Genomic DNA, 22,610 nt, shown 5'->3' with positions numbered 1-22,610 from the left:
AATTTACCCCCTCCGTCAAATTTTTTTGTTAGTGAACATGACGTTTTGCAAATACCCCCTGAAGTTTTGCACTTATGTGCAAAATGCCCCCCAAACTTAAAAATTTATATTATTTTTTTCTTAAAAACAAACAATTAATAGTTAAATATTAAAACAAACTATTAATTTTGGAATTTGGGAAAACTACATGCATATATACATCAAAATAGGCTCCAAAATGGGGAAAAATATGTATTTTTTAAAGTGACAATAATAGGATGATTTGTGGATTAATATTGGGGGTTGTGTAGTTTAAATGGTTTGAGCAAATTGTTGAAGGAGTTGGAGGAGTTAAAAGACTAAGATGGTGAAGGAGAAAATATAAATTTAAATCTGATTATTAATTTGTTTATAAACCTCTAAAAATAATAATTTGTCTATTAGAAATAACCATTATTGTCACTTTAAAAATACATTTTTTTCCCTATTTTGATGTATATATGTATGTAGTTTTTCCAAACTCCAAAATTAATAGTTAGCTTTAATATTTAACTATTAATTGTTTGTTTTTAAGAAAAAAAATAATATAAATTTTTAAGTTTGGGGGGCATTTTGCACATAAGTGCAAAACTTCAGGGGGGTATTTGCAAAATGTCATGTTCACTAACAGAAAATTTGACGGAGGGGGTAAATTGACTAACGTTGTGAAACTTCGGGGGGGGGGGTAATTGAAGTTTTGTTAATTTCAGGAGGGTAATTGATGAAACTTACAATTTCAGGGGGAAAATTGACTATTTACTCTATATATTTTACACATTTATATTGTAACAAACTATGCATATCTTTTTCTTATTAAAAGAACTAAACATATCTTTTTCAATGACACCAACAATGTAACAAATATAATATCATATAATATAAATTATTATCTTTTTAAATGACACCAAAAATATGATATTCTTATAACAAAATTTGTTATAGATTATAATTGGAAAAAAAATACAAACTATTCTCTAGCTTAGCTCAGTTGATATAGACAATGTATAAATATATGCAAGGTCGCGGGTTCGAACCTCGGACACCACAAAAAAAAATTAAAGTTTTGTACAATATTTTGTTAAACAACTTTTAACATAAAAATAACTTTAGAACTAAAAAAAATAAAGAAACCAAATAACTTTAGTTTTTTTTTCCTTAAATAGCTTTATTTTAACTTTGTTTTAAAGTAACTTTTAGACCGAAAAAAAACCTAGCCAAACTGTACCTAAAACACCTTTATTAATTGTATATATTAGAGTAGATAAATTGGGTGAAATCCACAAATCACATTTAATAGATTTTTTAGTCTCGTTTAAGTGTCTCACAAGTCACAATTTCTTATACGGATATACTTGTAAACATATTCAAAAGTTACCACCATTAATAACTTTATTGACTTGGAGTAAGAAAAAAAACTTTATTGACTATATGGTGGTTTTTTTCTTCTTATGATAAACATATTAAATAAGTTACATCACATCTAAAGATCGTGAACAAAGTGGTGCAGATCCTTCATCCTTCTAAAACATACAATAGTCACATGAATAGTAGTATATCAAATCATGACATTACTATTGTTTATTATTGCCTCTCTAACCAAAAGATAAGGCATAAGGGAACACTTATTCTTAATCTTTCAGAAAGTGTAATCAGTTAAAAAAACACCAATGCTATTAGGCAACACTGCAAATTTGTGTTTTTGGCCCCCCTAGCTTCCCTTAAAAGCCATAGATTTCAATCTTAGCAAATCAAATTTCTGATATTGAAAAAAGGCTACAAAGGGCACAATGTCCCTACCAAAGTCTAATAATTTCCTACCCTTTGAGTCAATGAATTTTAGACACATTATTTTCTCTTATAGGCACAACAAAATTAAAGGTCTAGAAAGTTTTCAATTTCTTGTTGCCATGATTTTCACTCATCAGAAGATTCCATTTTTGTCAAAGACCAAAGCTTGTTTTAAATTTCATTATCACATTTATTCATATGTATGTATATCAAAAAGCTCTATATCACAAATGTACATCACATTTAGTCAAAAATGTATATCACAAAAACTGTTGAAAATTTGAACTTGGAGACACCACCATTATGTGAAAAATGGACCATATTCAGATTTTGCTTCAGGTGGTTACTTACTACCACTTAATTTCCCTATGGTCTTTCATTGGTAGTGTTGTGTAAGTGGGGTTGTCAAGTTGAGCAAGAAGAAGTGTGTGTAGTTGCTTCTAGAGAGTGCTAATTAGTAGGGTCGATCCAAAGGTCAAGCAGTTCAGACAAGAGCCTCAAAATTTTAGATGAAAAAAGGCCGCAAAAAAATTTAATTTAGTTATAAATATAAAGTATGGAAAATGAATTATAGATATTTATATAGCTTAATTGGTAATTGAAAAGGCCTAAAATACTCTTGCTCGTTCATGGGTACAAATCTTGAACTCTACCTAATTTATTACTTCTAATGTCTCTTAATATATTGGATTTTGGATTGTCCCTGCTAATTAGTCTTAGTAAAATTTACAAAAGAATTTTATGTACGTTCTAAAAATCGGATCAAAGATTGAATAAGTAATAATCTTAAATTCATAGTACAATCGGTAATTTAATCGATTCAACTACATTCGAATTGCAATTTGATTCCCTGCTGTAATTGCGTGATACAATTACAGGTGTCAGCCGTTCGAACGAAATGAGCATCCGAGATTGTATTATGGTGCGAACTTGAATTTGAAATTTGAACCGTCCGATCTCAAATCAATAGTCATAATATGTTACAACATGAAACAACACGAAAACATCACAACGGTTAAACCTGGTCCATTTGAATTGGATGACGTATAAATAAATATGGTTGAACCAATTGCAGTTAAAATATTGTTCGACAATTTAATCCGATTCAATTCGGTTAAATCAGATGACAAAATAACCGAGATCAAACCAATGTGAACCGCCATTTTCCCAATTCGACTAGTTGAATTGTTTAATTCGGTTCGATTTTTAAAACACTATTTCGAGTGTTAGGAGGTATCACCATGTTTTTGGGCGTATCATTTATATGTAAAATGTAATAGTCGGCAAAACCTTTAGATAACATGTTGCAATATGAGGTACATCAATATAGTCATCTATCTCTGTCTCCCTCTGTGGTGCTTCATTGAGTATACGAGGAAATTTGGCAGTAAATTATTATTATAGTGTTTATTGTGTGTGGTGTGATAGATGGATAATTGGATATTGTATAGTCGGCATAACCTGTGGAAGATGGAGAAAGAGTTACATGCATGTATCAGCAGGAAAAAGTAATAAAAAAACATATAAAAAATGATCGAAGAATAAAGCACTATGACTTTCACGGTAGCAAATGGGAGAAAACTTTTTATGCATTGACTATGGTTGCTATATTTCCATAAAGTAAACATGTTTCATCATCACTTGAAGACCCTTTATCATGAAAATGACACAATATATTATAAGGATACGAAGAATTTACATTTTTGTTGTAAATATGTTTTTTTTTTTTCGGATAGTCAACTGATAGATTCATACCCTTTAAACCTGAAAATGTGATAAATTTTGAATTCCAACGTGGTGGAGCCTGAAATTTTTATAGAGTTTAGGCAAAATTTTATCCATAAATTCATGTATGATATAATATATAAATAGTCATAAATTAAAATAAAAGATGTTCGTCGTTTTGTCAATAAAAGTTTGACATAAGAGAGATGAAATGTAACCGATCAATAGTGTGCTAAATAAAATTAGGAGGTGAATGTCCTTTCCGAGACCTCTTTGCAGTGAATGTTAGAATAATATCAACATCATCAAGTGACTTGAATATCTCTCTCTTGGTGTAACATATCATCAAGTCATTGAACCACAAATCGTTGATCTTGTGGTAACAATTCTTTCTCGCAGACTTATAAGATTATTTTACTAGCTTATTGACAGGACTTGACTACTGGTGGACTTCCAACTTTTGTTGATGTTGGTAATAGCTTTGGTGTACCCAATATTGTTGAAATTCCACAAATTAGAAGTTAAAATCTAATTTATTATGTTATGTTGTAGAAGTGATTGTAAGTTCTTTTAGGTATGAGGTGATTGTAGAAGTGATTGCAAGTTGTAACTTTATAGTATGTTATTTTGTCTAATAAGTTATTATGAATAGTGATTCAAATTTTGTTGCCATAAATTAAACGAGTATTGAGTATGTATGTGAGTGTTGAGTATTGGTTTGGATGAATGGTACAATATATCATAGTTATGAAAAATTATTCTAGTTAAGTCACTTCAACAATTTATTCTAAAAATTGATTATAGTAATAAATTTCAAATTCCAATGACATTGATTAAACTAATTTTAGTGGTAATTTTATGAATAGAAAATATAAAATAAATAAATAAATAAAACAATGATAAATTTTAGTGACAGCGGCAACCGTAGGTAGGTCTTTAACGACTTTAAAATGGTATCCTTAGAATTACCAATGGTTTTGTCTGTAGGTAAAGGTGGAAAACATGCGGTGACAATCATTTAAAAATGACATAAAGATTTAACTACGACAATAAACCCTATAATAACAGATTCCAGCTGTCACTACAAGTCAAATTTCTTGCAGGCTTAAATATGATAATCGTCCCTGTAATTTGGGCCAATTTTGATTTTCATCCCCGTAAAAAAAAAACTTTGAAATACATCCTTGTAAAAAAAAATTTGTTTGAAAAAGGTCCTTGGCCCCACTTCAATTTTGACTTGGCATGTTATTTACCACGTGGCAGTTGCTGACTGTGCAACTTTTGTCACGTGGCAGTCCACGTAATTAAAATTTAAAATAAAAATCTGAAAATTATTTTTTTAATTTAAAAAATTTAAAAATCATAAAATATTTCCGAAAAAAAACTTAATTTTTTGACATAAAAACTATTAAAATTAAATTTTCAAAAAATAGATTTTTTTTAATTTGAAAATTATATATTAATTTTTTTCGAAAATAATGACAATTATATTTTTAAAAGTTATAAATTTAAATTTTTTGAAAATAAATTATAATTTTAAAAAAATTCTAATTTCTTGTTCTTTTACGAAAATTTTAATTTTTTTTCATAAATTTCTGAATATATATTATTTTGCATAAAAATTAATTTTATTTTGAAAATTATACAAAAAAATAAATCAGAAAATTATTTTAATTTTTTAATTTTTTTTTTCAGATTTTTTAATTTTTTTAAATTAATTTTTAATTTTAAAAACAATTTTCAGAATTTTAACTTTTTTTAAAAAAATTAATATTATGTGGCACACCACGTGGTAAAAGTTGCACAATCAGCAACTGCCAAGTGGCCAAAACCATGTCAAATAGTGGGGACATGGACTTTTTTCAAACAAATTTTTTTTTAGAGATATATTTCAAAGTTTTTTTTTACAGGGACGAAAATTAAAACTTGACCAAATTACAAAGACGATTATCATATTTAAACATTTCTTATAATGATAGAGAGAACATATGAGTTGAGCCTGAGCATCTGCCCAAACTCGTCGGGTAGTAAAACCACCCATGTTTGTAACCATCAACTAAATTGTACTCATAAAATCGTTGTAAACATGTTTTACACCGATATTCAATGCAAAATAGAATTTAATAGCGTGAAATAAAAAATAAAATAGAAGTATCTCCTTAGGTATTAGATGTTACTCGATCACTTGGAAACTAGAAAAATAATCCACAAAACAAAGGTAGCCCCAAATATAAAAATAAAATAAGAAAGGCAACAACAAAGTGAAAAGTCTTAATTGTTGTTTTCGTCTCACTATTATTAGTTGTGTTCGATAAATCGACCCCCCATTAAAAATTGTACAATTTTGGTTCATTCATCATATTCTTAGGCTAAAAAATAATGATACAGAGATATATATTCTTGATTGATTTGCACAATTTCTCTTCTTTTCTTATATTCTATCGGACCATACAAGTTTTGGACAACATCTTTAGACGTTAGACAATTTCACAAGTCATCTTTAACAATATGAAGATGATTACAATGCCAACCAACTAAATACAATAGTAGTTTTGTGGTCTTGATATGATTATGATCAATTTGATCTCACATTGACCTTTCTATCTCTTTCTATGTTCAATATGATCACACTTGATGAATCTGATTTTTTAAAATGCACTTAAAAGGATCTGCCAAAGATATAATGTAGGTTTGAGTATACTTGTGATTGCTATATAATGTTTGAGAATGAATCTCAAGTTTGAAGGTGATTGATCTTTTTCAAGAAATTTGAACTTTCTGCTTATAATTTATTTACATATGACAATTCTTTAAGAGAAGTGTTTTGATGAGAGATTGTATAAGAAAGTTGTCTTTCACATTTGAATTATGTTTATATTTATAGAGCTTTGTTTAAGTGAGCAAGCAAGAAGCTAGTTGTTATTATCGTCTTTTAGTGTTTTGCATCAATGATCAAGTTACTTTAGAAATTAGTTGTTATTCCATATGTATTGCTTCTCAGTTTGTGGTCTTCTTGTGCACCTTTGGCCATGTTTTTGTCATTTTTTTCCGGTGCTATCTGAATATCTCATTTTGAAGTTCTTCTTATATTGCTTCTGATCTTCACAATTTCAATCTTTTGTACTTCTTGTCTCGCACTTATGATATACTTGATCTGCAATCTGAAATACACTTGATTTCAATCCGATCTTCAAAAACTTTGATCTTTACTCTTGAGATGAGAATCATTTTGAACATTGATCCTGGACTTCCTTGAACTAGTCATTCTAAAGTGCTTATGATATACAATTAAGATCTTCTTGATATGAAATCTAAAGTGCTTTTGATATTAACCTACCAACCAACCAACATCTTTGCAAGCAATTTAAAAAAAACACCCTAGTATAGAGATAAACTCGATGTTCCCTAACTTAAGTGTTGAGTCCGCTATGGTGATCAAGATGATAAGTAGGAGGAAAAACTTTTTGGGAGCCTCAAATTTAACATTAAACGAATTAACATAACTTCAACTTCCTCCCTAACAAAGCCTCAGAATGACTTAATAAAGGCAAAATTATATCCACATGGCTTCAAACTTTTATTCCTATCATACAACGCTAGTTTTCGTTTGTGAAACTCACGGCGGCCGCCGCGCTGATGAGTTCCGGTGGGTTCTGTTCGTCGGTTGTCTATGCTCTTCTCCTTCCAACGACCGTCACTCTCTTTGTTTAATTCTCCTTCGTCGCGTTGTCGCTGCCGTTTGGTAGGAACGAGGAGGTTGGACGTGTTTGGTTAATCTGGAATTGAAACTCTGATCTGGGGTTTTCAGATCTGTTTGTTTTGATTCCAGATCTTTGCTTGTTGAGGTTCGTTACTGCTAGTTTGGTGGTTCAAGCTGGTTCAGTTTGGACTCTGTTCGAGTATGCCGAGAGGTTTGGTGCAAGTTCCGTCGCTGGGGTCCTCGGATCGTTGCTTTTCTGTTGCCTGGCCTTTGCGTTTTGTTTTTTCATTTTGTAGGTTTGCTGGATTCTCTGTTGGCGGGTTGTTTTGTGAGATTTATGGCTTTTTGTTCTGTGTTTGTGTTCTCTTGTGCAGAGATTGGGGGACAGGGACGGATCCAGACAGTTGATATTGGTGTGGCAAAATTTGCAAAGTAACTATATATATTAACAAAGTAAAGCATTAACAACTTAAAAACTATAGCAAAGTGGTTTGGGTGAGAGCATTTTACCATGGTGTTACAGGTTCGATTCCTTACAACACCATTTTTAATATTAATATTTTAAAAAAAATAATCAAAAACTACAACTTGCTGAGAGTTGAACACAGGATCTGCAAGCTAACCATCAAACGTATATCGCTAAACTAACAAAGAAACTTTGATACATTGATGACTTATATTATATATATACTTAGTGTATATCTGGTGTGGCAACAGCCACACCATGTTTCATAGTAGCTCCGCCCATGTCGGGGGAGCTTAGGTTTTGGCTTTGTTGTGGTTCAAAAACCCGAAAGGGTTTGGTTCGATTACAATAACCCGGAAGGGTCTGGTTCTATAAATCCGAAATGATCTGGTTTCTATCGTATTAGACTCATCCCTCGATCTGAGTTCTTACGCGTTAATGCTCGAAAGGGATGCTTTGCTTGCTGGTGTTCAGGGAGCCGTTGGGCACTTGGATTTTGTTACCGTGTTGGCGGTCAATCCATTCGTCATCTTTAAACCTTAATTGTTCCTTTGCAATATTCACTTTTCATACTTTTTTTTATATGGTTTCGAGCCCCTATGCGGGTTTGCTGAGTTGCACCTGTGATAAATGAATTTTTATTAGGATAGATTAGGGTTGGTCCACGTGGTATGATTTTTTTATGATGTATCCCTTTTTAGATTTTACCTGGGTCATGTTTAATGTTCCCCAGTCTCTGTATCTCTTTATTGAAAATTGTTGTTGAGAAGAAAAAAAAAACCATGTAATTAATATGTTTTGACATCATCTTCTTTTAACCATCTCACATTTAAGGCCAAAATTTGATTTTGCTTGAGGAATAAGCTATCTCACCTAGCTCCAACTAACTTGCCATATCATCTTCGACAACCATCGATGATAGTTACAAATATTGTATGGAAGATCACAATAGTTTTCCTAGTCCATAGATTTTGTCTATAAAAATATTGATCATCATCATTGTAACAATTCATTGAGAAATAACAAGATTCTTCACACAATGCTCTCTATTTTCTTGTTTGGAGGTCTCAATTTACTTTCTTATTACGCGTCAAACCATACTTGTTAACACCACACTAAAAAATAATGACGTGTGATTTCATTTAAAGATATTTTTTCCAACTTAAATGACATTTAATTTTCACGTTTTTCAATACCTCTTTAATAATGGAGTTAGTTCCTAACTTTCAAAGTCAACTAAATCTTTAATAACGAACAATATTATAAGCACATCTTAGATACTCCATGATAAAAAGTTTTTTGGTTACCTCCATGATAAAAAGTTGAAATTATGTCATATAAATTGAAATATTATAATTTGGGGTGCAGGCTTGAACAAGTGGACATGAGATGGGTTAGACCCAAACCCGATCCTAACTTAGACCAAATCAATTATGGGTCATGATAACTTGTGTTATAAAAACACATGTTAAACAACTTAAAATAAAAATATTTTCTTAAATTTTGTGTATTCAATTAATAAAAAATAAATAAATTCAAATGCATTAATTACTACAAAATATTTATACTTTTGATTCATTAATTTATGCCTTAAGGGTATAAGTTAACATTTTCCACCAATTATTTATATCTGAATCTGACGATGAACATGATTGAGCTCAATGTGATACGAGTTCAATAGGGACGAGACAATACAAATAATTGGGTTCAACCAGGTTCATCGTCATATGCAAATAAATAATGAAACCAAATCAGTCATGTTTGAATCCGACAATGAATCTGATAGTACTCAATTATTTAGAATATTATAAAATTATCTCCCACAATTTTTTTAGATTTTTTAACAAAATATTAATTTGTAAGTGCTTAAAATTTAAAAATTCACATTTAATTTATTTTTTGTTAAAACAATTAATTTTTTTTGCAAGTTAGATGTCTATAATGTATTAAACATGAATATAAAATTAATTTAAAATTTTGAAAGATACACATGATTTGATGTTATAATAGGGACCAAAAGCTCGTAGAAAATTTATAAAGAGACTAAATACGAAATTTGAGATATTATAAGGATAAAAAACTTACATAACCCATTTTTTTTAAACAAAATTTAAGATATTATAGGGAATAAAAAACTTGCTTAACCCATTTTTTTATACATTCAATTTGTTTGTTTTTAATTGTTGAACCACAACTCAATTGTAAATCTAAAACGTACTATTGTACATTTGAAATAAAGATTATTAAAAAAAATAAAATAAAGATTATTAATATAGAATCCCCGGTCTCTTATTATAAGTCCTTTTGACTAATTTCATATATATTAAGATTTTTTTTTGGTTACAGAAAGTCAGAGATTAATCGTTATAGATATTGATTATTAAGATATATTTAAGTGCTTAATTGTACTCAACAATTGTTCTTCCATACACTTTCTCAAAAAAAAAATTGTTCTTCCATACACATTGATCATAGATCAAATTCATGGCCACATACCTAAAAGGCTCGACTATCTATTATGCAACACAATGTTCATAAGATCTATCCCTATATAATATTACAACCGATCATGTTTATATCTTTACATTGTATTTGCATATGAATTAAATCCTAAAATAAGCAGAAATTTGTATTATGTTTTTATAATTACCTTCATAGTTATTGGTACCTTTTTTACCAAAGTTATTGGCACTCATTAATCATGTCCTTATTTTACCCAATTAACCATTCCATCAGTCACGTATTAGAAGTAGTTTTAAGGTTGTGTACACATGAATTAAGAAATGAAAAGGGCCCATTATGGCATTATGGCAATATTGTATTTTGCCCATTCCATCATTATCAGAATTGAGATTATTATCTTTGTTTATGATTTTGTGGTTTCTTTGTTATGCTTTCCTTCTTGTGCTTTGTTATTGATTTCTAGTTTTTTGATTTTTTAGTTTGTACGTCATATATTTTCTAAAATGCTTAAGAATGATTCATTTTATCGATACTGTGTTTTGACTTTTGAGTAAGGAATTTATGACGAATATCAATAAATTCAATATCCTCTCAACCTCACAAACGACTTGTCAAAATATGGTTCGAATGATCATCTCAAAGACCATCTATAGTTGATTTGAACGAATATTTGTAAATAATTTTTTCCTAGTATTTAGATGAGATTAAAGACGGTGGATCTAAATTATTATCGACCTTTGACTTTTTGTGGAAGAAATTAGTTTGGTTGTTAGACCCAAATTTTGGTTTTTCAACGCTATATTAACATCTAAATTTTTATATGTTTCACTAATTTAGTACTGATCTCAAAATATTACGAGGTATGACCCTAGTAATGATCCTTATGATTGTATTATTTTAATTTTAATATTTGAACGAGCGAATCTTATTTTAGTGAAAAAGAGAAAGAATAAAAAAAATTATATTAATATCATATACTTCACAATTTGTTTTCCTCCCAACTTGAATATAAGTAACAAAAGAATCATCTTTTGTGATCTCAAATATAAGCAAAACCCCTGATCATATCCTATTTAATGAAGTTTACTTGATATGTTTCTCTTTGATTATTTTCTTCACCTGAATGTGTAGATCTATTAGTTTTTAATATCTGGTTGTATATGTAGATCACTAGATCTTTTGATTCTTCATTTGTATAACTTTGTATAACATTTTTGATTTTCATGTGTCATGTGTTTAAATCGATATCATGAACGAAGAGGCATATAAGAACAAAATGATTAAATATGTTTTTGATTCTTATAAATGTGTTAACTTTCGTTTTAGTTATTTTAAAAAATTTCTTCTACTTTAAGTTCCTATAAAATTTTCCATTTCACTTTTTGTCTCTCCTTTTAAGTAAACTCATGTAAAATTCATATTTTTGAATAAAATTTTTGCAGAAAAATTCATAATATTATAAGAATCTCTTCCAAAAAATTAATTTTTTTTAACAAAACATGAATTTAATATGAATTAATATATTTTTTAAGGTTAAAAATTCATATTTAATTTGTGTTTTGTTAAAAAATTCTAATTTTTTTTAAGAATATTTTAGACATTTCTGCATAATTTCATTAAAAAATACAAATATTAAATTAAAAATAAGGACCGAAAGTAGCGATTGAAAATTTTATAGGGATTAAATGTCGAAGGAAAATGTTAAAGGGACTAAAATGAAAAGTTGCTATATTTACAAAGACCAAGAACATATTTAACCTTAAGAACAATAGAGAGACGACTATAATAGGGTTAATGAAGTACACTTAAACTAAGAATAGACGTATAAACATAAGTTACCGTGAGGTATGAAACTATAAAGCTCTGGCACTATATCCTTTTCTTCCTTTAAATATTAAAATAAAAGTGTAACAAACACAATTGTCCAATTTCTTCCTTTATCATTTTAAAAGTGTAATAATCTAGATGAGTGTATCTATACTTACTTTTTTATTATCTCAATTATAACCTTAAACAACAACTTTTTCTATAATAAAGATTGTTGTTAGTGAAGTATATAAAATAGTCACAAGGAAGGGGGGTTTGAATTGTGACCTTTTAAAAATTAAACCTGCCACTTAAAAGTTATTCTCAAGTTGATAACTTGGAATGGTTAAGTTGACAGACAGACTTCAGAACGTTCTGAAGTGTTAGTATAAAAACAATTTAAATAATTAAATGTGTTTGTGTGTGTTGTGTTTACTGTAAGTAAATAGTAAAGAGAAGAAAAGAGGAACACACAGAAATTTATAGTGGTTCACCCAATGTGGGTTAGTCCACTCCTCACAATCTTGTGAGATTTTCCACTATGATGCTTGAGATAGCTTCTCAAATCCTGCACCTTACAACCTTGTTCACCTGAACAATTACAACAACTGTATTCTCTTAGCCTCAGCAGGCTTACACCTTTCTTGCTAAGTTACCCACTTAGACTTTACACCTTTATGCTCAAACTAACACTTTAGTACCCCTAAAGCTAGATGAGACTTTTCTTTACAATTTGTATGGAGGTTTGAATGATATAGATTAGACAAGAGAAGAATGGAGGTTGAGATTTATCTTTGAAAAGATAAGAGAGATATTGATTTACACTTTTGAAGACTTCTTGGAATCTTTGTGATGATCAATATTTTTGCTGAAGCTTCAAACACTCTTATGTTGTTTTCTTGTATGCTTTGCAAAGGTGTGTGTTATGCTGAGGTCTTGATCTCTATTTATAGAGTTCTTGAGCCTTTGGAGAGTGACCACTGGTCTTATGCCACGTGTCCTGGGACCCACCAACTTTAACTTGAAATTCTGGGCAAACTGAAATACTTCAGAATGTTGTTGTGTTCTTGAGAATACTTCAGAATGTTGTTGAATACTTCAGAATGTTGTTGTGTTCTTCATGATCTTCATCTGGGTTCATGTGGATGAACGGTCAGATATGCATCTGGGCTTTTGCAGATGAATGTCTCATGAATTTCTGGGTTGTACTTTGAAGATTTGCTTTGTACGACTTCAGAATGTTGATAGAACAGATCTTCTTTGAAATCTGTCTTGGAGCGCGTGCAGGATATCATAAAGTGGAGCTGTCACTTCACTACCATGCTTTAGGGGATTTGGTTTGCTTTGTACAGTACCAACTCCCTTATGTGTCGAGATCTTGTTGAATCAGATCTGATCTTGCTTTTGACTTTGCTTTTTGCTTTCCAACTGCTGTACTGTTCATATCAAAAAAAGCATGGAGCAAGGTTGAACTTTCTGAACTCATGGGACTTCAGAATGTTTCTTTTGTTTCACTTAGGATGATTTGTAAGACTTGTAATTGATGTAATCAAATCCTAATAGTGAAACATTTATGAAGTGCAGCATGAAAAACATCTAGGATGATATTCTTGATGGAATATTCCTAATGTTTTGTTCTTCAATTGTTCATAGTCTTAAATGAACATTGAAGATGCCCTTTTTGACTTTAATCAAATAAATGCTTTTATTCTTTGATTGATCTTAGTCATGTACTTTTCTGGGCTTTCATTTAAGTCACGTGAACCTTGTATGTTCTTCATTTTAGTTCATGAATTTCTGGGCTTGGTTCTTGATGTTCATCATGAACAACCTTCTGAACTCTGTCCAACCTTCTGAACTTTTTTTAACTTTCTGAACTCTGACTGAGTTCTTAAGTCTTTATGTTCTTTGATTCTTTGTATCTTGGTATGATTTTACACTTGTTCTTGTCTTAGTTAATCACTCAAGAGCACAAGTTAAATACCAACAAATTAATCAAAGTCCATTAATTCCTTAATCATCAATGTTTGTTATCTTTAAAATAAATTAGGGATTTTGCCTTAACAGTTAGTGTTATTAAAAAAATAAGAATTTAGATTATATATTTTTTGTTATATTTTTGGTTTCATTTAAATTGATAATCATGGTTAATTTGATTTGTTATAATTGAAAGCAAAAAAACATTTATATTTTTACTTCTAATCAAAATTAAAATTTTATAAAATAACACCGTTCATAATATGCAAACGTTAGCGCAATTAAAAAGAGTGGAAAAACAGGCACGTGAGCGGCCGTCTTTTCACTAGTTTGAAATAAAAAAGTTTCCAATTTGAAGTATCTTTACTTCTTTAGAGTACTTTCAAATTGGAAATCATCATGGAAATGTAGAGCTGTAAAAAATGTTTCGGGATGATGCACTGATCCATTAACCCATATTTTTGATCGGGTCGAACCTAAAAGTACTAGCTCAAATACAACTGTGTTTTGTTGGTCCTAACCCATTTGACCCATATAATAAATAGACTGGGTCAGGCTAGCCCATCGGGCTTCAGGCTACACCACTTTTCATTTGTTTTATTTTTAAAAAAATACTATTTTAAAAATTATTAATTAAAAGATATTGTTTTTTAAATATGCAAACTTAATAAAAATGGATAAATTTACCTAAACTTTTTAAAATCTTAAATTTATAAAGTATTAATTTGACTAAATTGAATGAATACATCTAAAGTTTAAGTAATATTTAATGTAAAAATTATTTACACTTTTATGTTCATTAAATCTTATCTAAACAATTAGATAATTGTGAACAACTAATATATCAAAGTGACATTAAAAAAAAAAGTAAAAAAAATAAAAAAAAAAAAAAAAAAAATATATATATATATATATATATATATATATATATAATGTCTGGACCGACCCGTGATCCACATAAATCGGATCAAACTCATTAATAAGTAGTCCAATTATAAATAGATCGGGTCAGCTGGACCGATTTATATAGTTAAGCCTCTTGAACTAGATCAAACCATTTGACAATCTAGCGAAATGGAGCTATAAACACCTTGGATCAATTGTCAAAGACAAAAATCGTTTCATGGTATGATTATTTATAATAAAATCATAAATAATTATGATATTTTCATATAAGAGATATTTTCCTTTTATGAAATATTTTTATTTTATTTTCTTAAAATACATTTTATTGTTTTTCCTTTCCTTTCAATTGTGCATACTTATCATGTTCATAAAGTCCAATGACCATATCGATGAGATAGAAAGAGAAGGAACCAAATCACACCATCTCTAAATTCCCTACCCCAATTTCTAGTAGTGCTCCTTTTCTCACCCACACCCCAAAATCCAAACATAGTACTCCCATAATTTTCCCTATATAAGACCCAAACATCCACTCCAAAAACATGATTTCCCCCAACATTATCACCACTAAAAATATTTCATATTCCAACTCATCATCCTAAACAAAATTAATCACCAAATTATGGCAGATAGCCCAAGCAAGAGCAAAAGTAACTCCCTCATCCATCACTCCACAACCAAAAAGGGTGGTTGGAATGCTGCCATCTTCATCATATGTAAGTTCAACTTCAATTCAACCCTTTTCATTATATAATTGATCATGCTTCATCATATAGTTCAAATTTCAATTCAACCCCCTCAATTATTATTCTTTCTTCCAAATCTCCAACACCCATTTTTTATAATTGACTGGTCCTTTTTTTAATATTATATAGTTGTGGAATTTGCTGAGAGATTTGCATACCAAGGTTTGGCATCAAATCTCATAAACTACCTCACAAAATTTCTGAATGAACCAACAACCACAGCAGTGAAAAACGTGAACACATGGGTTGGTGTCTCCTCACTATTCCCTTTGCTTGGTGGCTTCATAGCTGATTCTTATCTTGGTCGATTCAACACCATACTCTTGTCTTCACTCATTTATCTTGTGGTAAATATTTTTTTCTACTTCACTCAATAGTAGTAGTACATCATTTTCAATAATTATTATGCATCATATCTTATAGTACGAAATTTTTAGACGCAACCATCATATAATACAATATTTGTGTCTGAGATTCAAACTCCGATACTTGCATATATTAATGCCACTTGCATATATCAATGCATTTCTCTACCAACTAACTGAACCTAGTTTTTAATAAATTTATTTTGTGTGTTATCCTTAACTTATGCTCATGCTAATCTTGTTTGTATCGTTTAATTTTATAGGATGTTGACTTTACTTAGTACACTCACTCCAATATTAAATTTCAATTTATATAGCTTTAGTTCATGGTTCTTGATTCTAGCAGCTGGAATCTTAATGTGCTCTTACCTCTTTGTGATGCAACACTTTTTGTCTTTTGCGGAGTTTTATCATTATGAATTGGGTCCTACATGTGGGAAGTAGGAACCGTAAATCCAAATCTAAATCCTATATAACAATTGAGAAATGACATTTTTACGACCATTTTATAACAATTTTTTTTTGACAACTTTCTCTTTTATACTCCAATTATATTCTTATTCTCTCATTTCTTTTCTCTCTCTATTGTTTTAGACCAATAACAAGAGAACAGCTGATAGTTGTTATCAAAATTGTCACACATAGTTGTACAAATATCACTCCTCATAACAATAATATGGTTGCACATCAATTTTTATACATTTATTCAACACTTTATTTTCTTTCCTCTATACTACGTCACTAATATATCACATCATTCTATTTATTCATTTGTCTCTCAAGGTTTAGATGACTGTTGCTCATACATGAAATAATTTTTCAATAAATATTTTTTGAGTTTAATACATGCTTTGATCCTTTAATTTATTTTTGAATTTTAATTTGGTCCCCTAACTTTAAACTGTCTCAATTTGGTCCCCTAAGTATACCTCCGTTTACCCAAGTGATCATTTCTTTTAGAATTTTTCAAAAAACGATAACTTTGTCCATGTAGCCAACATGGATAAAGTTAACGTTTTTTGACAAAAACTAACAGAAATGACCAGTTGGATAAACAGAGGTATACTTAGGGGACCAAATTGAGACAGTTTAAAGTTAGGGGACCAAATTGAAATTCAAAAATAAATTAAAGGACCAAAGCATGTATTAAACCTTTTTTTTTACGAGGATAATGTTTGTTTTCTTAAACAACACTCTTAATGTTCATTATTATTATTATCTTTATTCAAAAAATACTATTACAATTTTAATACAATAAATACACGAATTTTCATAAAAACATATCATTTAAGTTCCTTAAAGAGTTTCTCAAAAGTATTCGTTGACAATTGATATTGTCTACTCCCTCCGTCCCAAATTGTATGTCACTTTAGAAAAAATATTTGTCCCAAATTATATGTCGCTTTACAATACCAGTGAAAAATTAATGTTACTTTTCCTATTATATCCTTAACTATTTATTACTCCCTCTTCCTTCAATTCCTTCATTTATCTTTCCCATATCATTTATTGAGGATAATTTTGTAAAACAACTCATAATATCTCTTTCCCACACAATATTAATTATATTTCTTAATATGTATGAAATGCCCAAAACGTCATACAATTTAGGACGGATGGAGTAATTCACACTCTAACGTGAGTTGCTCACTTTAAAAAAATTGGGTCCGAACTATGATGTCCCTTTAATGCCTTGGAGCCAACTTTATAATAAGTGTCACATTAAATTTATATTGAAACTATGTACACATTTATTTATTTTGGTCAACTATGCACTCATCTTAATTTCAAATCTAGAGTTTTTTTCGTTTTTTTTTTTTTTTTTTTTTTACAACATGCTTAGCAATTTATTGTTTCATTCACTTTATTTATCTCTCAATAATATAAATCAAATGCATCATGTTAATTTTTTTTTGAAGGAAAATGCATCATGTTAATTGTTATGTTAATATTTTCTTTCTTGACAAGACTTGAACCTGAACTTTAAACCTCTTTTTTTGTCTCTTAGTTCAAGTTAGTTGAGCTATCTAACCCCTTCAATTAAGAATATATTTGGCAAAAGAATAATCAATGTTGAATAGAATTTTGAAAATGACAAGTAAAAAAAAAAAAGCTTAAAAACCCTAATTAAACCATAGAATTTTTCCCCAACTTAATTAATATATTAGTTTACTAAATATACTAAAATAGTGACTCATCATAATATCATATTTTCTTTCTACAACTTTATGTGAATAATTTTTTGCTTTCTTGTGAGTACTTTTCACACTCACATAACAATTGAGACATTTCACATGATTCCAATCCAATATTCCATTTAAAGATTTGCACATTTCCTGTATATTATTTGTCCTCATTATCAAACTAAGCCCATGCATGCACTTGCAATTTAATTATTCATTCAATACAAAATTTTGCTTTAGCTTATGTATGGTTGATGGATAAGAATCTAACGTTTCTCACGTCACATAGGGCATGATTTTCTTGACACTTTCAGTGTCGGCACTTAGACACAAGACACTTTTCTTCTTTGCACTTTATGTGCTTTCCATTGGTGAAGGAGGTCATAAGCCTTGTGTTCAAACTTTCGCCGCCGATCAGTTCGACGACGACACGCCCGAAGAGAAGGATGCTAAGAGTTCATTTTTCAATTGGTGGTACTTGGGCATTGTGGCTGGTTCAACTGCTGCTGTGTTTATACCAATATATCTTCAGGTAAACTAATTGAATTTTTATGATTAAACATTTATATTTTTAAATAGTAAATTTATATCAAATTTTGAGTTGATATTATTTTTTTGTAAGAAATGAGAGATATTTTGGAGAAAAAACAAGACAAGGGAACTTGTTAAAATAATAGAGAGGAATCCAAACCCTACCATATACACTAACTTTTACAATGTTTTCTTTTGAAAAGAATTATTCGAGAATCAAAATGTTGTAATGCATAGTTAGATAATTAACATTTCAAGTAACGAGAATCAATTTTGCTTAATTTTAGTTTTGTTTGTTTGTGTTTCACTTTTTTATACGTATCTACAACATTTACGTGTAACATATCTCAACTATTTTTTCTTTTACTTTGTACCTTTGGTCAAGTTGTACACAAGCTTTTCAACACTTCTTTATCAGTCACTATCCACGTTAACTTGTATAACTAAGATTCATTCTTTAAGAAAGTAATTAACAAAACGATTGGTTAAAAAATAATTCAAATGTAGAATCAAATATTGATTTTTATTTATAAAAGACTGGTTTGCCAGGTTGGTAGGACTTCTAAGAATCGAAAAGCATTATATAAAAAATTGTTGTGTCACGCAAAAACAAATAGAATATTATATTATAGTGCTATATAGTGAATGATATGATATCTTACAATGAGATTTTAGAGATCACACGTATTTCTTTTCTAGAGAAACCAGTTTCACCAAAATGGGAACATATTCTTCACAGAACTGTCTTTTCAATTTGCACACCATCTAATTGGAAAATTATGTGAATAAATGGAATTAGTTCACAAAAGGTAAGAGAAGTGGATGTTGATTTTTATTTAAATACCATAATACAAAAGGTTACATATAAATATTTAACATTTTTGTTATAAAAAACTTGTATAACTTTATGATATAATTAAAACATTACACATGTATGATTCTAATTATAATGGATGCTAGTATTAACAATGACTATATGTGACAAAAATTACAGGACAATGTTGGGTGGGGTGTGGGGTTGGGAGTATTGGCAGGAGTGTTGGCATTGGCATTGGCACTCTTCCTATTGGGAATCAAAAGGTACAGAAAGGAAGGCCCTACAGGGAGTCCATTTACAAGACTGGCCCAAGTTTCTGTCGCCGCGGCTCGCAAGTGGCGCGTGCAAGACACTCTCCTTCATAGTAACAATTTTTGCCATAGTGAAGAGGAGAAAGATGAGCCTCATCATGTTCATGTTCGACCTAAATATCATACTTTGCTCCATACAAATCAGTATAGGTGGGTACCACTCTTTCTAACTTTAAGTTATCCTTTGATGCAAATTACAATTTTTTTCTTAATTACATTTTTTTACTTAAACTACTTTCTCTTTTTACACTAGATGATGGATGAGTGGGTTAATTTTGCTAGGGAAAAGTTAAGTTTATTTTTAGTTGAATTTATTATAGTTTATTGGTTTAGAAAAGAAAAGTGTTGAGGATTATTACGAGTGAAAGACAAGTTATATGGTTGAGTAAAATTTATGTGGGTTCTACTAAAATTTCCCATTCTTGTTACTTATTTAATAAGATTCATCAAAATTCTTATTTACCCATCAATAAAAGGTGGGTAACACTACTCATGCTTAGTTAGCCCAATCAAAACTATTTATTTATGTAACATAAAAAATAATAGAAAATAAATAAATAATTGTGATTGACATGAGTTGTGTTACCCACCTTTAATTGATGGGTAACAAAGTTGTCACTGATTCATCAAATTTTTATGTGGCAGAACCAACGTCACATACATTTAATTTGATTATAGAATGAGTGTTGGAGAGACTGTTGGAGAATAGAGATAACATTGCTAACACTTATAAAATTTGTTTGATGATAAATGTTAGAGGATCCAACATCCAAGCCATGTTGTTGGATGAGTGACAAGTGACAAACTTTAATATATATAATTGTATTGGAGAATTTAAGGTCAACTTGTTATCATGCATTGAAAAATAATAGATTAATTTGTTATGGACATGTAGGTTGGGTTTTGGTGCGAGTTGATACCAACAACTTATTGTGGGTTTAGATTTTTTGTTTCCTTTGTGTTTGTTGTTTGATATTTGACACTTTTTAATTTCTACAACCATACTAATTAAAAAGAATATTCTTGGGACAAAATTAAATATATATGAATAATTTGCAACAGATGTTTGGACAAAGCAGCAATAATTGATGAAGTTGATTCCTTAAACAAAACAAGAAATCCATGGAGATTATGTTCAGTGACTCAAGTTGAAGAAGTGAAGCTAGTCGTTCGCCTAATCCCTATATGGCTAAGTTGTATAATGTTCACTGTTGTTCAAGCTCAACTACACACATATTTCCTTAAACAAGGTGGCACATTAATCCATACCTTAGGATCAAAATTTCAATTCCCTCCGGCGTCACTTCAAGGCCTCGTTGGAGTCACGATCCTTTTCGTTGTTCCAATATACGACCGAGTCTTCGTGCCACTTGCTAGAAAATTCACCGGTCACCCAAATGGGATAACCGTGTTGCAAAGAATCGGATTTGGTTTATTTTTATCTATACTCACAATGGTTGTTTCGGCTCTTGTTGAAACGAAAAGGATTAATGTTGCTAAAAAGCACGGTCTAATAGACGATCAAAGTGCAATACTACCGATGCATATTTGGTGGTTACTTCCTCAATTTATGATCACCGGCATCTCTGATGCGTTTACTATCGTTGGATTACAAGAAATTTTTTACGATCAAATGCCGGACGGATTGAGAAGTTTGGGAGCGGCGGCGTATATAAGTATAGTAGGAGTTGGAAGCTTTGTTAGTAACATTATAATTGAAGTTATTGAGGCAATTAGTTCAAAAGCTGGTGAGAAATGGTTGGGAGATAACATCAATAGGGCACACCTTGATGATTATTATTGGGTTATGGCTGTGTTAAGTGCTATTAATTTGGGTGTTTATATATGGATTGCAAAGCGTTTTGAGTATAAAAAGGTAGATGGGGATGAAAGAAGTAACCAAGAGGGTTCTGGCTACAATAAATATCGTTCTGGAGTGTAGGAAAACAAGGCAAGAAAAAAACCTTTGCCATAGATAATGCTACTATGATTTTCAAATGTGTATGTACTTCTAGATTTGTTGTATAATAACAATAATCATTAATCTAGTTGCATCTTTGTTTCATATTCCATGTTTTTAAGAACATGATTATTACTTTGGAAATTTTTGTTTGAAATTTGGAGGAAATATATATTATGGAAAATGCTTGTGTCGTGCAAATCCCACGAATTAGTTGGCTACTCTTATTTTTATTCAAAATGACCAATTTTAAACATGTTGTTGCTTCTTTGAAACAAGAACAATTTTCATGACAATGGCACCGGAGGTGTAATCTAACATTACAGCTCGTCAATGGTGTTGAAACTGTAACTTCCCTTGCCGGTGCCTTCCCGTTGCTCTCTCCACCGATGCCGGTAAAGGTAAATGTGTTACAACAAGTCGCATGCCACAAACATTGTTAGGGATGAGCATAAATGGTAATTATGTATATGTGGTTGTCAAGTTGTGGCAGGAACCCATTCTAGCTCCGACGACGTTCTTATGGTAGTAGTTCGGGGCTAAAAGGACGAGGACGAGAAGAATGGCGGAGACAAAGTAGCATCTAAGGCAACAACAACCGTGCTTGCGGCTTGTATAAATGGTGACTTGTGAGTTGGTGATGGTCAAACACAAGTACACATAGGAAATTGTGTGTGAGACGGTGATTTTATCCACTGCTTTGACACTCTGCTTCAGACTCAGAGCAGAACTCCTTTTCAAGCTTCCGACTCTTATCGGATATGAAAACAGTTAGAAAAAGTTTGAAAAATTCAATTCAACCCCCTTTTATATTTTTCTCACCTTTAGTTTGTATAAGATCTTGGGTT

General features: G+C 30.4%; 1 protein-coding gene across 1 annotated transcript; it reads left to right on the top strand.

The window, feature by feature from the left end:
* The first annotated feature begins 15,205 nt into the window (after positions 1-15,205).
* Positions 15,206-21,946, top strand: LOC11444547 (protein NRT1/ PTR FAMILY 5.4). Its single transcript, XM_003627785.4, has 5 exons — positions 15,206-15,565; positions 15,725-15,942; positions 18,433-18,675; positions 19,669-19,952; positions 20,865-21,946. Exons 1-5 carry the CDS (start codon positions 15,472-15,474, stop codon positions 21,742-21,744), a joined length of 1,719 nt encoding a protein of 572 aa, XP_003627833.1. The 5' UTR covers positions 15,206-15,471; the 3' UTR covers positions 21,745-21,946.
* Positions 21,947-22,610: the final 664 nt, after the last annotated feature.

The sequence above is a fragment of the Medicago truncatula genome, chromosome 8 (genome assembly GCF_003473485.1).
Source record: "Medicago truncatula cultivar Jemalong A17 chromosome 8, MtrunA17r5.0-ANR, whole genome shotgun sequence".
NCBI lineage: Eukaryota > Viridiplantae > Streptophyta > Magnoliopsida > Fabales > Fabaceae > Medicago > Medicago truncatula.
Note: the sequence above shows the minus strand (reverse complement) of the source record. Positions and strands in the feature narration are given on the sequence as shown.

Bases quoted from the DNA above. Each gene is read 5' to 3' on its own strand.
- LOC11444547 (XM_003627785.4), top strand. From the start codon at position 15,472: ATGGCAGATAGCCCAAGCAAGAGCAAAAGTAACTCCCTCATCCATCAC. The intron at 15,566-15,724 runs GTAAGTTCAACT...AATATTATATAG, and splicing joins TGCTGCCATCTTCATCATAT to TTGTGGAATTTGCTGAGAGA. The intron at 15,943-18,432 runs GTAAATATTTTT...CACGTCACATAG, and splicing joins CTTCACTCATTTATCTTGTG to GGCATGATTTTCTTGACACT.